Below are 18,786 nucleotides of genomic sequence, written 5' to 3' on the forward strand. Positions count from 1 at the left end.
ACTCATAAACACCAATTACACAATACACTAAACTACAATAACACTATACACCAGGGGTTTTCAACTGGTTTTATCCCAGGGACCACCATTCTGACTAGAAAGTAATCTGCGGCCCACTGATGCGTGCCTGCGCGCGTGCGTGTGTGCGTACATTCGTGCATGTGTGGGGAGAGGGGAGACCTGTCAGTGTAATATCTGGGCATGGTGAAGTCCACACAGCCTGTCTATTCGTGGCGAAATGGTAGACAGCGACAGTCTCATATCATTCTCTTGCCCTGTACTTATTCTTCAAGTACGCAAAACAAAATGCTCTCACACAGGTAGTTTGAAAGTTTGCAAAATACACCTCATTGCTTTTGCAGCAAGCTCTGGAAATTCGGTCTGGCAACTTCATCTGTTGCATGTACTCAAAAAGCTTGCCATTTTAAATCGCGGACCCCCTGCAATACCGCCGCGGACCGCCGGTTGAAAACCCCTGCTATACACAATACACTACAATAACACTATACACAATTACACAATATACTACAATAACACTATACACAATATACTACAATAACACAATACACTAAAATAACACAATACACTACAATAACACTATACACAATTACACAATACACTACAATAACACTATACACAATATACTACAATAACACAATACACTAAAATAACACAAAACACTACAATAACACTATACATAATACACTACAATAATACAATACACTACAATATCACCATACACAATACACTTCAATAACACAATACACTACAATTACACTATACACAAATAAATAACACAGAACTAATAATGATTTCAAGCAAACTTCAAACAATATTTCCTCAACATAATAATTATCATCCTCACAGCCATTATTATAATTTTGGTCACAAATACCATGAATCTCAGACGATTAAACCACTAGGTGCCATTCCAATCTGCACCGTTCGGCCAAGGGTGGTATATCAACCAGATATTTGACCATACCAAAGCAGTTGCTCATTTATGGTGGCACAGATGCTCCAAATGTTTTTTTTTTTTATAACCTTAGTTTAAGTGGCATCACTGAAGGAACAATACATTGTAAATATTTTGCAAGTAAGTAGGAATGTTACGTTCTCCTGGTTTACTGATTTTTAATTCTTATGCCTCGCCCCTACATTTCTCAATCATAGATGTAAGTGGAAAGGATTGCCAGGGCTGGAAGGACACACACACACACACACACACACACACACCAAAGTGAGACAGGCAGAACTAACAACTAGGCTGTCAGAAGCTGGGAGGACATGATGGACAAAGCCAAACACAGACAAGGACGATGAAGTCTTCAGTCTCAGTGATAGCAGGCACCTGTAGAGGTGCATCTCACAGACACACAGAGATGTGTCTTAACTCCCTGTGTTTGGACACACCAGAACTTGACATCTACCATGTAAGCCAATCTCCATACTCAGAGCATACAGAGCGTGGAGGAGCTGAGGACGAATGGGATCACCTGAGAACAGTTTTATTGTAAATGGTCACATGGGTACCTAATCCTAAGTACTACCTAGCCACTGACAGAGATGTTCTACGATAAATGTGGGGGGTTGGCCATCTTGTCGACATAGCGGTGCAGATGCTCTGACACTTGTTATTGTACCAGTAAATACCTACGGGAAGCAGTGCACTTAAATGCATGTTTGATAAGACCTGTGTCCGGTCTACCTCTTACAAGAAGCTTTGGAACGAAGCACCCCTCATCTATATATGTATTTGAACACCACCACTGCTGTGAACACATGACATTTCCATTTCCCTTTCATCCTTGGTGAGTCAGAGTGCTTAAGCGACTTATGTAATGCAATAAAATAATCATTTAGGATTTCCCTAAAAGCTCTTGCATTACTCTGTATGTAATAATATCTAATTCCTGCGTAACATCTTTGTACTGTGGTAAAAAATGTATGCGGTGCCATGCTTTCAGGTTGTGCTGCAGGACTTAAAGTGTGTTCCGTACAAATACAGGCAGGACCTTAAGTGTGCTCCGTACAAACACAGTAAAAGCTGGGCTGGGTTTGTGTCAAACAGGATTTCCAAACATGGGCCTGCTGAATCTGGATAGCAAACGGGTCATCTTCTATCAGCAACGCCCATGCTAATATAACACAATATTGTTGTGTGCAAACTATTACACTCTTGGAAATTTGTGTCAACCCTGGTCGTTTGTGCATGTTCAGGATATACAGCCTCAGGAGAAGATCTCAGAGAACAAGAATGCATGTTGTGGATATACAGCCTCAGAAGAAGATCTCAGAGAACAAGATTGCAACAGTAAAGCAATAACCTGGACCAATAACTGGGCATCTGTACTTCTTTTTATCACTAAAATAAGATGAACACATGCATACAGAAAAACATAAAGAATGATCTCTGCCCATAAATACTATTTTTATAAAAAAAACTAAAAGAATGATCTCTGCCCATACATACTATTTTTATTATAAACATAAAGAATGATCTCTGGCCACATGTATTATTTTTGCAGCTTTTATAGTATTGAAAAAGTAAGTGTGATGTATTTTTGGGAGTTAATTGTATCACCAGTGGGTTAAGTACAATAGGTATTTTATAAAGGTTATCTGCAAATGCAGTAAATGTGACATAAACCTACATAGAAAGTAATTATTGTATGCAAACTTTTATCTTATGTTAGGGCCTGTGCAAATTATCCTGTCCTGCTCTGAAAGCAAGTTGAACCAGTCCACTAGTGGCCATGGCATCTACTCTGGGAGGAAGTCACAACAGTTCAAGCTCACAGCTTCTTCATTCAGGTAATAATAATATAAAAAAACAAAAGCAGTATGTTTTAACTTAGTGTAGTCAAACAAGTCAGCCTGTTCTTCTAGGTACATGAATGTGTGTACCGCACATCATCACGACACTGACCATACTTGAGTCATTCAGAGAAAGATCAAAGTGACAATGTTAATCGTATAACCTGTGTATGGAATGACAGATATGAATATAAACTAAATGAATTGTTCTGGGTATTGCTTTACTGTACTTTGCAGGCACTGCGTATGAATACTGATATCGTGCGCGCCAGTTCTCCCAAAGGGCTTGGTGTGCTTCCCTCCCTGCTCCCTAATCACCATGACAACAGCAGACAGACAGGAGGCTCTGCGTATCTCTGTGATCGAGTACAGTGTTCAAGGGGGGATGTGGGTGGTGAGGGTTCAGTGTGATGACCTTTTCCTGTTGGGGTTCCTCTGGCGAAAGGAACCCTTCTGGAACCAAGAGGTGAGGCAGACGGACGTACTAGTTGGGGCCTGGCCGATCAAGGTGCTTGAGTTTGTGCTCCGAGCCCAGTACAGGGCTCCAGGGCTGGACAACGGCCACTACTGGGGCCCCTTTGTGACAGGGCTGTGCCTGGATGCCACTTTCTTCAGATTCAGACTACCCCCTGAAGTGCTGGAGAGAGGCTTACAGAAGGTGATGCAGGACAGTGGAGGAAAACTGGTGCTCTACCGCTAACATGGGAGATCTTTGGAAGAGTGGAGGAGAACTGGAGATCTTAGGAAGAGTGGAGGAACTGGAGATCTTAGGAAGAGTGGAGGAGAACTGGTGCCCTACAGCTAATGTGGGAGGTGTTTTAAAGGCATGGATATACCCATGAACGCTTCACTACAATCTTTCTTCACCATTAGCTGTATTATTCACTGACTGACCCTGTGTATGCATGTTTGACACAAATGTTTGATTGATAGCAATAGGCCTTGGTAACTAAGATTTTGTGGTTTTAAGTTGAACATAAATGACTATAAACAGTTATTGCACAGGCATTCCTAAGAGAGAGGATGTTAGTCGAATGCAATGGAGCCTATGACTGTCTTTGAGACAAAAAAAGACACACACCGCTTTTAAAGATAAAATAAGGACATCAATGATAAAATTATCAAATCTGTGCTAGCATCTTGCGTCACATCTTGGATTGTGTCCAGTTGTTCATGATCTCTTTTTCTAATTATTCTTTTGAATTATTCCAAGATAATGTATCTAATTTACCTAATACATTATTTGATCTTATTATATGGGCCAGAGAGTTGTTGATTGATGAAATTGAACATACATTAATCCAATCATATCATAACTTTTAGTTGATTACTCAATATACTTAATTCTTTACAAAACATCCAGTGTTTCGGTTGTGCTGCACTGTTTCGGTAGTGACTGCACTGTTGGATGGATGTTCATTTCTCTCACAAAATCTTCCAAAAGGTGCTCTGGGCCGCCCTTTAGTCCACACAACACATTTATTTAAAAATTATGGGATTGAACTACTTACCATTTAATTTTGTCACTACCGAAATGATCATGTCACAACCGAAACTTTACCATATGTTTCGGTAGTGACAATTCTAGCTAACTTTGAGGATAACTAAAGAATGGTAGCAAACACATTGCTAGTATTCATGTCTTTGAAGAGGTGTACACACATAAAAACATTATACTTGGCATAAAACCCAAAAAGGTTTACTAAATTGAAGAGAATATTTGTTCGGTAGTGACAATTCTTAAGGTTACACGTCAATTTGGAACACATTTGGAACACATATCAAAACTATGGGATTTAGCTACTTACCATTCAACCATGAGGGACAGGGATGCAGTGTCACTGCATGGTCAAAAATGCAGGGTCGTGGCTAAAACACAGGCTCAGCCAATGGACTAAAACTCTCGTGTTTCGGTAGTGACATGAAAACTGGGGACATGATTTTTTTAAGTATAGCTTATTTATTTAAAAATTAAACCCACAATACATCTAAATCTTACAACTTCTATTTAAACTAAATCATAAAGATCTTTGAAATAACACTATTGAAAAAAATCAAAAAATTGTTTTTTACAGAAATTTAAATTTAGATGTCAGGGTGGGGGACAGCTTCTTCCCAATAGAAAGTTCCCTATAAATGATGATTTTGTATATATTTAGCTTATCACTATCTTATTTAATGCCTTGGATTTAAATAGACCATAACCTATTCTTATTAAATATCTATGGCTAAATACTTAGGGCCTGATTTACTAACAGGATTGCGCCCATTTTCTGGCGTAAAATAGCGGTCGTAACGAAAAACGGTATTTACTAAGCTGGCGCAGCGCATATTAACGCTTTGAGGGTGTGTACCTGCAAACAGGTGGGATGGTTCGGAAACGTGGGTGGTAACGTAGGCGTGTAGCGCTATTTAATGGGAGGAGTGCGCCTAAAGATGAACTGCGTGGTATTTACTAAACTGCCCGGCGAGCGCACATCTCTGATTTGCAGGCTAATTCTCCGCCTCATAAAAGCACGTCTTAACCAAGCGCATTTCCACTGAGTCTGAAAACGTTGATATGGCAGCAGCAAGGCAAAGACAAAGACAGAGACAGCGAACAGAAATATTTGTTTCAACTCGTATAATTCATATATTCATATATATGAAATTAAACTTTCCGAACGTAATTGGAGAAATTGATCGCACCCACATGCAAACAGTCCCACCTTCAATCCGCGAACACGTTTACCGAAACAGAAAGCACACATATTCAATGAATGTCCAGGTCATATGTGATGCCAACATGACCATTACTTACGTGGAAGTGGTCTGTCCATGACAGTTTTATCTTTCGGAATAGTGCCATTTATCCATGATTGAGCAACGGTGATTTTGGAGAGGCCTGTCTACTTGGTAAATGTATTTGTTTCAGTGGGGATATATTGTAGTGAACCCATGTCCCTTGTAGAACGTATTAATCTCGCCATGTACACATATATATTGTTATAATAGACAGTTTATGCATTAATGCCACCAATAGCATATTATTTATAATCGTTTTCTTTTAAACATCTCGCTGTAGATGATGGCGGGCAAAACAACAATATAACCCATTGAATCAGGTTCAGTGATTGAGCGAACGTGAACCAATATATCTATCTCGCTATCTATTCGCTATCTATTCGCTGAACCTTAGTTTTTACTTCCTCGAATCTCCATGGTGGCAGTAACTTGCTGGCAAGTTCTCCAGTCTTTTAACGGTGCGCTAAATAATGATTGCCCAGCGCGTATCTGGCTTGATAAATATCACGGAAAATGCGGGGAATCACCGTGCGTTAATGTGCGCCTGGCAAAGATGCGTTCGCAAATCAATCTTAGTAAATCAGGCTCTTTAAAGGGCGGAGTAAGCACAGTTTGCCCAGCGCAGATCTGGCTTGATAAATACCAAGTAAAATGCGCAAAAACACCGTGCGTTAATTTGCGAACGCAGATTAAGAAGCGCTCGCATATTAGTAAATCAGGCCCTTAATTGTTTTGTAAATAGTTTTTATTGTTGAGGGACCGCACTTTGCACAAATTCGGTAGAATGGTCCATATAAACAGACACCTGAGCTTTTTAATAGAGGCTTCTGAGTCCTTTGTAATGTAACTGGTCACATTTGGTTGAAAATGGACTGCAGCATCTTGTTAAGGGACAGACGAGGCACATAGGTTTGTGTGGAAATCATGGAGGGAACGACTGGGGCAGACAGAATAATTCCTTAACTGCTGAAGAGCTTTGGAAATAGACACACTATCATTTCACCTCTGGCTGTGCGGTTTCCTTAAGTCAAATGCTGAAAACAGAAGGATACACAGCACATCAATCACAGTCTGTTCTGGGCAAACTGAGCCAGAGTGACAGCTTTCTATTCCCAGTTCCTCTGCATCATTGCAATGCCATGATGTCTCTCTAATCATGTGGATGTGTGTGGGAGTATGCGTGTGGACATATAGAAATGTGTGAGTGTGCCTTATGCTATTTTTACACTCAGTAGCAATCTTGTAAGCTTCCGCTTTGGCACACTGGTGCCTTTGAATTTTAAGGGGTTCATAAACTGACTAAACAAACTCCTCTCATCACTCTCAGTCACCATCCATGCACTCACTCACTCATTCATTAATTCATTCATCTCTATGCATCCTGAGTGGATTTGGCCCCTAGAGTGACAGGGCCTGACCACAACACTGAACTGTGTGGCCTCATGACAAGAGTCTCGGCTCATAACCATGAGCCATGAGCCAGAAGAGGGGGAAATAAATCAAAGGGAAAAAAAACACACAAACACCAGTGAGAACATGTGACACAGAGTACAAAGAGTTAGCACAAGGCTATCATTTACCCAAAGCCAACTGACAGGGAGGCCTAACATGAAGAAAACACACACATACTGCTTTACAGGCACCACACTCAGAAGGACTTTCTAAGCTGTTTCAGGTCAGACATTCAATGATGGAAGACTGCAGAGAAGCCATGCATTTATGTTTTCACATGTGTACTGTGGGGCTCAATGGGTGGTGTCAGAAGACTTGGACAGAAATGAATGCTTATTTGTGTCTTGCAAAGAAACACTTTGATGGAGAAGAAAATCAACTACTCACGATCATACGTAAAGTAGCTCCCATCTTTGAACACCACCACGGAGGGCAACTCAGGCAAGGTAAGACCCTGGCCACAGAAAGAGGGTAAAAAAAGAGGGCTTTACCTGAGAACTGAATAATGATGTAGTATATGAGTGAGTGTGTGGTTAGAGGGGTGTCATAGTTCAATACATGTCACTCCATCAAAACAAAACACTCAAATAAAACTGATAAATTCTAAGTCGAGTGAATACAAGAAGAAAATACGTTTTTCCGAAATGAATGACGCAACTCTGCATGGCAACTCACCTCAGGTAAGACGTCCTCCAGGGCGGAGAAGAAGTAGGTATAGACGATCAGCTCAGATGCCACCTCAAAGTACTTCTCCTGGAATCAGGAATCAGGGAAGAGGAGAGGTGAGAACAGAGCAATGAATCCCTTTTCTGATGCAGTCCTCACTAGCTCTCAATCAGGCCCCAGTCCAATGAGAATCTCAATATAACGAGAAATTGAAGAGCTACGGCTGAGTTTTCTAAAGGTTGCTTTTGGGATGAGGGAGAGTTATAGGCACCATCTCTCTCATCAACATCACTTTATGGCCAATCTGTCACTGTTGTTGGGAGCTCTGGTGACAGTGCTGCAGACAGCCATGGGCTTGTGATGGGCTTCTCTTTCTCCCCAGCTGCCAGACCACCCTACAGCAGGGCCCTTTATGGCCTAATCAATACATGCCAATTTCACTGCGGGGCAGGGACACAAACACGATGCCTAGGGTACAGAGGCATGACAAACAACATCACTTCTTCATAGCCTGACTGCTTTCTACAGGTGCATCTCAATATATTAGAATATCATCAAAAAGTTGATTTATTTCAGTAATTCTATTCAAAAAGTGAAACTCATATATTATATAGAATCATTTCACACAGACTGATATATTTCAAGTGATTATTTCTTTTAAATTTGATGATTATAACTGACAGCTTATGAAAACCTAAAATTCAGTATCTCAGAAAATTAGAATATTACTGACGACCGATAGAAAAAAGGATTTTTAACACAGAAATGTTGGAGTACTGAAAAGTATGAACATGTACAGCACTCAATACTTGGTTGGGGCTCCTTTTGCATGAATTGCTGCAGCAATGCGGCGTGGCATGAAGGCAATCAGTCTGTGGCACTGCTGAGGTGTTATGGAAGACCAGGTTGCTCTGATAGTGGCCTTCAGCTCTTCTGTGTGTTTGGGTCTTTTGTCTCGCATCTTCCTTTTCACAATACCCTATAGAATCTCTATGGGTTTTAGGTCAGGCGAGTTTGCTGGCCAATCAAGCACAGGGATACCATGGTCCTTAAACCAGGTACTGGTACCTTTGGAAGTGTGTGCAGGTGCCAAGTCCTGATGGAAAATGAAATCTGCATCTCCATAAAGCTGGTCAGCAGAGAGAAGCACAAAGTGCTCTAGAACTTTCTGGTAGATGGCTGCGCTGACCTTGGACCACACAGTGGACTAACACCAGCAGATGACATGGCACCCTAAACCATCACTGACTGTGGACACTTTACACTGGACATCAAACAACTTGGATTCTGTTCCTCTCCTCTCTTTCTCCAGACTCTGGGACCTTGATTTCCAAATTAAATGCAAAATTGACTTTCATCTGAAAGGAGAACTTTGGACCACTGGGCAACAGTGCAGTCCTTTTTGTCCTTAGCCCAGGTGAGACCCCTCTGACGTTGTCTCTGGTTCAAGAGTGGCTTGACACAGGAATGCGACAGTTGAAGTCCATGTTCTGGATACGTCTGTGCGTGTAGGCTCTTGAAGCACTGACTTCAGCTGCAGTCCACTCCTTGTGAATCTCCCTTGAATGGGCTTTGTTTCACAATCCTCTCAAAGATGTCGTTATCCCTGTTGCTGGTGCACCTTTTTCTACCAAATTGTTTCCTTCCATTCAACTTCCCATTAATGTGCTTGGATACAGCACTCTGTGAACAGCATGCTTCTTTAGCAATGACCTTTTGGGTCTTACCTTTCTTGTGCAGGGTGTCAATGATCGTCTTCTGGACAACTGTCAAGTCAGCAGTCTTCCCCATGATTGTGTAGCCTACTGAACTAGACTGAGAGACCATTTAAAGGCTCAGGAAGCCTTTGCCGTTGTTTTGAGTTAATTAGCTGATTAGAGTGTGACACCATTGGTCATCAATATGGAACTTTTTCACAATATTCTAATTTTCTGAGATACTGAATTTTGGGTTTTCATTAGCTGGCAGTTATAATAATGAAAATTAAAAGAAATAAACACTTTAAATAGATCAGTCTGTGTGTAAACAATCTATATAATATATGAGTTTCACTTTTTTAATAGAATTACTGAAATAAATCAACTTTTCGATGATATTCTAATTTATTGAGATGCACCTGTATATATTGTCATATGCGCTGCATGTCTTTAAAACAAAGGATCAAAGAACCTTTCTTTTTCTATTCCATATGTTTAGCGAGCTACGGTAGGCATTCTGCACAACCACATAGAGAGTGGTGATTAGAGGCCAAGTTCATAAAGGGGAGGTTGCTTGTCGTGAGAGGGAGGACACTAACACTAACACCAACACGCATACGCACATACACGCACGCACGCACGCACGCACGGGTATGGCATCAGAACAATCTATAGATGGAGCACTGCTACGAAACCATTCATCAGAACAATCTATAGATGGAGCACTGCTACGAAACCATTCATCAGAACAATCTATAGATGGAGCACTGCTACGAAACCATTCATCAGAACAATCTATAGATGGAGCACTGCTACGAAACCATTCATCAGAACAATCTATAGATGGAGCACTGCTACGAAACCATTCATCAGAACAATCTATAGATGGAGCACTGCTACGAATCCATTCATCAGAACAATCTATAGATGGAGCACTGCTACGAATCCATTCATCAGAACAATCTATAGATGGAGCACTGCTACGAAACCATTCATCAGAACAATCTATAGATGGAGCACTGCTACGAAACCATTCATCAGAACAATCTATAGATGGAGCACTGCTACGAAAACATTCATCAGAACAATCTATAGATGGAGCACTGCTACGAAACCATTCATCAGAACAATCTATAGATGGAGCACTGCTACGAAAACATTCATCAGAACAATCTATAGATGGAGCACTGCTACGAAACCATTTATCAGAACAATTTGTAGATGGAGCACTAGTGTGTCAACTCTGTGACATGAGAGCATGGGTACGGCATCAGAACAATCTATAGATTAGGCACTAGTACGAAACCATTCATCAGAACAATCTATAGATGGAGCACTGCTACGAAACCATACATCAGTCTGTGCTACACTGAGAGGGGGGATGGAACACACAGAGGGGAAGACGTTTACATATCTGATTTACATATGTATCTGATTTACATACGCACCTGATTTACATACGTATCTGATTTGCATACAGGAGGATTTTTAATAAACTGATCAAATGTGCCCTGGAAAAAGGAGTCACTCCCACACTCTGTAATTGTACTGAAGTCTGAGGGGGAACCAAATCTACACTATACACTACATTCAACCCTTTATCACCATGCAAATAGATCAACTACAGACCATTCTCTTTACTATGGAAAAACTACTGAGATTGCAACTATATGTTAATATAAACGTGGGTTAATAAACGTGTTAATATAAACAATTGGGTTCTATCGCGTTATTTAGCTGTTTCTGATTGGACGAGAGACGTTCCATGAGTTAGATTATCCGTCAACATACCAACTCTTGGACTTTTGGACTTTTCACAGCTAATAATAAATCACTCCGCGATGAAACATTCTTGAGCGCATTGATGATAACCGTTAATTCAAAATTCGTATAATTCCAAACCAAGACGTTGACAATGGAAATATTTTTTGTTGCGGAGAAACAATGGCGAAATAAACCATTTTTAATCAATAACTTCCTGTTGAAATGTTAATTTGTTGACTATAGAATAGTTTTATAAAATTAATATAGCACTCGTGGGAGTGGGGTAGGTAAGGGATACAGGCGCGTCGCACCCGTGGGGGATGTGGGTGTTTTAACACCCACACTTTTCCCGGTGAGAGGGTTCAACACCCACACTTTTTCTGCAGTTTTTCCACAGTTTTGCACAAACGCAGGGCTCTCAAGTCTCACGCATTGAGCGTGACAGTCACCCATTTTGGTCTTTAATCACGCACTCCCGCCACACATCGTATTTCTCACGCTGAAAAAAAACTCTAGGCTATATAATGTGCCGCAGCGCGCAAACATGACCTGGCCGCGCTGCCCTCACCATGGAGGAATCAAGCACGTCTCCCCGAATCCCCTGGAGTCTGACGTGAGGTGCCACTTATCAGCCAATCCGAAAAAAGAACTGGGCTACACAATAGCCAATCGGAAAAAGCATATATTTTGTATCTGTTGTATCTGGGTAAGATTTAATCCAGCAACCAATGAAAATAAAGCATCCTGGCATTGCGCACGACTGATCTTCTGAGGAAACCATTGGAGCTCTGAGCATCAGTCTTTTACAAGGAGTAAGTCGTCTCCTGTTTTAATGTTACGAGAAATTCACAATGGTTTGATACAAGCAATGACAACTTGACTGCAGTTAGAGAATTTTCCAAGATAATTAGCATCAGTTTTTAATGAGCCAACACAGTTTTAGGCGACGGCCTGCCTTTTCAGTAGCCTATAGCTTTGACTCCGAACTTCGTTAATAGGCTATAATAAATTCATTAGGCCTATTAAAAATATATATAGCCTATAATTCGAACGAATATTAGGCAGACCTTAATATTCAATGATTATTATTTTTTGTAAATGTGTTTGCTTGAACATTACATTCAGATTCCGAGGTTTCTTCACGCCTGGTGAAGTTGTGAATCGCGAACTCATTAGGCATACTAGCATGTTATAAATATCCTGGCCAAGGATGCATTAATCATGCATCTGTCTTTCAATGATGTCAGTATCACTCATTTAAATGGGATGCTTTTTATATCTTGTATGTTATACATGTTGTACACCTCTGTCATTGTATCCATCGTTTCTATTGTTAATAAACAAATCACATCCATCCCCCTCACTTTTGAAAAGCTTGCTACGCCCCTGAAGGGATAATCCCACGGGTGTTGTTGCCTACGCCACTGGGCCTCCGGGCTCGATGGCTACGGCCGAACACCACCCGATATCATTTTTTTGGCCAAATATAGCAACCACAATAAAATATTGGAACACGTCATTATGGGTTGTGTTTCTAATGACCTGCCAGCTGTTGGCTCCTACTATTATAGGCTTACTTTCAGTGGCGACTCCCCTCCGATGTAAACAAAAAGCACGTTGTGTCTCTTCATGACATGCTCAAACATCTGCTTGCTTGGCAGGGGGCGCACAGCTGGCCTAAAGTGGAGAGAGGAACATAACAATAGAAGGTAAAACAAAGAAAGACCAGATGTACCATAGATATTCACACTATGAAATGGGATGAAAACTTCACTGCTCTAACTGGCACCATGTAGTAACACTGGCTGGCACAAAAAGTAAATCCAGTCACTTTTGATACTCTAGCCCCATCTGGTGGGCAGCTATGGCAAATAGTGATACCAGTCTATAGGAATAAGCATTCAATTTGAGGCCATCTATGGACAATTCTGCATTCTAGGGTAATCCGCATAACATTCTTTGCAATCTGAGTAAATCTGTGGAAATTAATAATAAATAAGGGTTATATACAACAGTAATAAAGTTTTGAACATTTACACTAACTGACATCTGTCACTGCTATTCAAGATAACACAACCGTATTACTATATAACCTATGTGCATCTGGCTGAGACACTTATGCATCATGTCAAGAGAAACATCTGAAATTATGATAAACCGGTTAGCCTTACCCAGCCACCCTGTTAGTGAACTCTATGATGTCATCCTTGGTCCTTGGCCCTTTGTAATTATAGGCCAGGTCTCCTTTAAGCCTGAAATGGAGATTGAGTTGGAGACAGGCGGGGGGCAGAGAGGAATAGGAGAGGGAGAGATAATGAGAGGGTTACATTTTAAATTTAGATTGTCAAAAGGAACCTTGTATAACCTTGTGCAAGTAAATTAGACTAAAACCATATTTATATATTATATATCATATTTACCCTTTAGGATAATTGAGAGCAATACAGTATCGAATGTTATGACTGAGATGTCTTAACAGCTGCGAATAACTACGCAGTATGATAAACCCATATGAAAAAACATGAGCACTTATAAGGCATTTTTGAACCTGGAACAATATCAACACATCACTAAAGGCTAAACATATTCAAACATCCAACACATTCCTCTGGCTTATTCTTGCTTAAACACCACCAATATTTGTCATGCGAAATTGTGTGTAAGCAACACAATTCCCACTCCCAGAAATAAAAGGTCAACAGCACATATATGAGAAAACCAAAAATAGACCCATTATTTTTTATTGGACACGGCATAAATATGTATAAGAGCCATTTCCTTCAGACAGGTCAGACACACACCCACAAATAGTTTTGATTGTTTTGAGGGTAAGGCCACCATTTGCTTAAAGTAGACGTGATGGCCGCCTACACTCTGCTGATATCCTTGAGGAGTGTTTGCTAGGGTTACTGGCATAAACAAAGACTATTCTAGCTCCTTCCAGCAGCCTTTGCACACCCACCCTGCGGCCCTCAGGGCATATCCCCCCGAAGGCTTGGAATTAAATAGTCTCCTGAGATTCCTCCAATCTGATCTCACTTCGGAGGGAACTCGCTGAATTCATTATCTAATAAGGAACAAGGAGACAACGGCTCCAAAGCATTTTCACACAACAGGCCTCCATAATTATAACATTCTATCCCTTCTATCAGTCAGTCAAAGCTCAATGGGGCATGGATGGCTAACACGCTTGGCAGATTGATGGGAAGAAATGAGAGACTAAGGGCCTCATTTACTAACATTGCGACCGCAGCGCAATCAGCGCCTTTGCCAAACAGCGTAATCAGCACCTAACCCCGCCCATTAGTGGTAATAGTGCGCTGCTAAAATAGGGAAGAAAGAGCCTGCCACCCTGGATGATGAGTTAATTAGAGCTTTTGGTTTACGAGGTTACAGAAAACTCACCCGGGGTAATTATAGAAACTCATAAATATTTCTCCGTTTAGCCTTTCTGTCCACAGTAAAATTTGTGATCAATTTGAATTCAAGACTGCCTTTTATTGGTGAGCTGATTTTGGGAAATTAAACTTTTCAGCAAACACTTTTGTTTCTGGGTTGCTATGGCTACCCCTCAGGGTGCCTGGGCAGCTTCATATTACCGAGTTTATGTTCACTAGTTCATATTCAGACATATTAACATGAGTTAATCACACACAGGCAACTGCAAACTGTTAAGATGGCTCCCTAAGCTAGAGAAAGCTGGGATAGTTAATAGCCAGGTTAAATGCTCCATAGCATCATGTTAAATAGTGTGGTAGGAATACACTACATCCCTAACTTTAAAACAGCGTATTCCAACACTAAAAAAACATGCTTTTCAAAAACGCTGCCCTTGGCGGATACATTTGAAAACTGAAGTTGTAGTGTGGACAGGAGAAACTGAAGTTTTGAGACGTTTGGTTGCCATGGCACTGGGGGTACAACAGGCTACAACATCTAAATAAACATGGAAGGTGAAATGAATATGCTTCTCTGTCTCTACAATTTACTTAGTTTAGTTATTTTCCTGAATAGATGAGCGTTACTCCTACGCAGAAGGCGAGCACTGTACTCGGTGTGATGAACAATGGGTTGAAATCTGGTTTAAACCATACTATGTGCAGCAATTCTGGGTAAGACCTGGCCGAAGAGCTAGATGGTGGGACGATTTTTTTATATGCCTATATTTAATATATCAAATATAAACATTTAAACAAATAACATTTCTGATGTTCGTATTTTTCAAAGTTCTCGCACGCACAAAGTTTTCATTTAGTAGCTGACATGTCATGCTAAAACATCTCTTGTTTGTTACTAATACATAATTAGGCACACTTTACGCATCTCCTCCCATCTCTTTGCGATGAATACCCACTTTCCCTTATACCCTCCGACCAGCAGTAATCTGCGCTTTTGGAAAATACGCTTGAATGTCTTTACCGGCAGAAATTACGCCTGAAATGGGCGCAATCCTGTTTTGGAAAATGAGGCCCTAACTCTTTTATATTTTATTCATAGTGAACAAACTGATTAACTTATATTTTAGACATAGTAAGTAGACTGATTGTCTTATATTTTAGACAGAGTAAAAAGACCGATTGTTTTATATTTTAGACATAGTAAGAAGACTGAGGGCCTGATTTACTAATATGCGAGCGCTTCTTAATCTGCGTTCGCAAATTAACGCACGGTGTTTTTGCGCATTTTACTTGGTATTTATCAAGCCAGATCTGCGCTGGGCAAACTGTGCTTACTCCGCCCTTTAAAGAGCCTGATTTACTAAGATTGATTTGCGAACGCATCTTTGCCAGGCGCACATTAACGCACGGTGATTCCCCGCATTTTCCGTGATATTTATCAAGCCAGATACGAGCTGGGCAATCATTATTTAGCGCACCGTTAAAAGACTGGAGAACTTGCCAGCAAGTTACTGCCACCACGGAGATTCGAGGAAGAAAAAACTAAGGTTCAGCGAATAGATAGCGAATAGATAGCGAGATAGATATATTGGTTCACGTTCGCTCAATCACTGAACCTGATTCAATGGGTTATATTGTTGTCTTGCCCGCCATCATCAGCGAGATGTTTAAAAGAACACGATTATAAATAATATGCTATTGGTGGCATTAATGCATAAACTGTCTATTATAACAATATATATGTGTACATGGCGAGATTAATACGTTCTACAAGGGACATGGGTTCAATACAATATATCCCCACTGAAACAAAGTAGACAGGCCTCTCCAAAATCACCGTTGCTCAATCATGGATAAATGGCACTATTCCGAAAGATAAAACTGTCATGGACAGACCACTTCCACGTAAGTAATGGTCATGTTGGCATCACATATGACCTGGACATTCATTGAATATGTGTGCTTTCTGTTTCGGTAAACGTGTTCGCGGATTGAAGGTGGGACTGTTTGCATGTGGGTGCAATCAATTTCTCCAATTACGTTCGGAAAGTTTAATTTCATATATATGAATATATGAATTATACGAGTTGAAACAAATATTTCGGTTCGCTGTCTCTGTCTATGTCTTTGCCTTGCTGCTGCCATATCAACGTTTTCAGACTCAGTGGAAATGCGCTTGGTTAAGACGTGCTTTTATGAGGCGGAGAATTAGCCTGCAAATCAGAGATGTGCGCTCGCCGGGCAGTTTAGTAAATACCACGCAGTTCATCATTAGGCGCACTCCTACCATTAAATAGCGCTACACGCCTACGTTACCACCCACGTTTTCGAACCATCCCACCTGTTTGCAGGTACACACCCTCAAAGCGTTAATATGCGCTGCGCCAGCTTAGTAAATACCGTTTTTCGTTACGACCGCTATTTTACGCCAGAAAATGGGCGCAATCCTGTTAGTAAATCAGGCCCTGATTGTCTTATATTTTAGACATAGTAAGAAGGTGGGTTTTCATGCTTGACATTATCTGTATCAAGATATCCATTAGCTGCCTGCTTTACCCCCCAAAATCATGACAGTTTTACGTCATTCAGAATTATTAAATATGATAACTACATACATTCCCCACCATGATCTTGGGTGTATTCAATAAGACCAGGTAGAATTGCTTACTTACATTTTTGTTTAATTTGAATGTTTTTTTATGTTTAAATGTTGAGGACAATGTCACATACTGTATGTAATTACATCAAGAGAATTTCAGAAGATTCAAAAACTTGTACCTGTAAGTTCTAATCACCTCTACGTACTGGTAATGACCTACTATTTGTAGTCAAATTGAGGATACACCATGTGAAGTGTTTGCTTTAACACTGATGAGCCATTCCATTAAATCCAGTCGAATAATGGAGCAAACAGTTAACTAAATATTGAACAAGTTATAGGTTATCTAATAGAATAAAACTTACTTTACTCATCAAAAAAAAAGGGAGGAAAAACAAAAAGAAATCTAGAAATCAATTTATATAGAAATATAGTACTTCAATGTAGTCTGTGTCATGTTCTGAAGAACTTTTTTTTTCTAAGAGGAGCCTACTTGTGTGTCTGTGAAATCCAAGTAAATGAGGACACAAATGAGGTTTCTCTTCCTTCATTAGGCTCCAACTTGCAAACAAAATGAGTTCCCCCATCAGGGCTATGGTGCCTGCTGGGTAAGTGGCAATAACACCTCATTCCCGAGGCAAGAGAGGCAAGAGAGCCCAGGATTGCATAGGCAGCGCCCTCCGGGACCATTCTCATTACTGCATCTGCAATACCCCAGAGGATCCAGACCCTGGAGCGGGTCCTGAAATGTGCCACTGTGAACTGAAGCCAGCTTCTAAACTCAAGCAAAAAACTCCAGGCAATCACCACTTCATGGACATGTGCGTTTGCAGTTTCAGATATTTCATTTCAGAACGGTTTCTCTTTAGTTTAGTTTTTGTTTGTGTTAAACTAAATAATTAACTCTAAACATACAGTGGGGAAAATAAGTATTTGAACCACTGGCGATTTCACAAGTTTGGCCACTTGCAAAGAAATGTGTGATCTATAATTGTAATGGTAGGTGCATATTAACAGTGAGAAACAGAATATCAACAAAATGCATTTTATAACATTTATGACTTTATTTGCATTTGATGCAAAAAAGTATTTGAACCCCTAGCAAAACTGACTGACAAAAATGACTTAGTACTTGGTGGAATAACCCTTGTTGGCAAGCACAGACGTCAGACGTTTCTTGTAGTTGGTCACCAGGTTTACACACATCTCAGGAGGGATTTTGGTCCAATCCTCTTTCCAGATCCTCTCCAAATGTTTAAGGTTGCGTTTTCAATGGGAGGGAATGAGGGAATGAGGTTCAAGCCCAATATTCCACGTTACATGGCCCCATCCATAGTCCCCTTGGAGTCGTCCTGTACCCTTGGCAGAGAAACAGCCCCAAAGCATAATGTTTCCACCTCCATGCTTGATGGTGGGTATGATGTACTCTTGGAGTCATATTCAGCATACCCCCCCCCGTCAAACACGGCAAGTCGAGTTGATGCCAAAGAGCTTGATTTTGGTATCATCTGACCAAATTCTGTCTCCCAATCCTCCTTAGAATCATTCAAGTGTGCAATGGCAAACTTCTGATGGCCCTGTACATGCGTTTCCTTGAGCAGGGGGACCT

The 18,786-nt window shown here is 40.6% G+C and overlaps 1 protein-coding gene across 1 annotated transcript in view; it reads right to left on the minus strand.

The window, feature by feature from the left end:
• tmx3b (thioredoxin related transmembrane protein 3b) overlaps positions 1-18,786 on the minus strand; it is a gene marked incomplete at both ends in the record, with an annotated part of 49,201 nt that overhangs the window by 18,555 nt on the left and 11,860 nt on the right. Inside the window, 4 exon segments of the mRNA XM_080855325.1 lie at positions 7,441-7,507; positions 7,729-7,806; positions 12,758-12,857; positions 13,352-13,432. Of these exon segments, the coding sequence (XP_080711451.1) occupies positions 7,441-7,507; positions 7,729-7,806; positions 12,758-12,857; positions 13,352-13,432 (326 nt within the window).

The sequence above is a fragment of the Sprattus sprattus genome, assembly GCF_963457725.1.
Source record: "Sprattus sprattus genome assembly, chromosome: 17".
Lineage (NCBI taxonomy): Eukaryota > Metazoa > Chordata > Actinopteri > Clupeiformes > Clupeidae > Sprattus > Sprattus sprattus.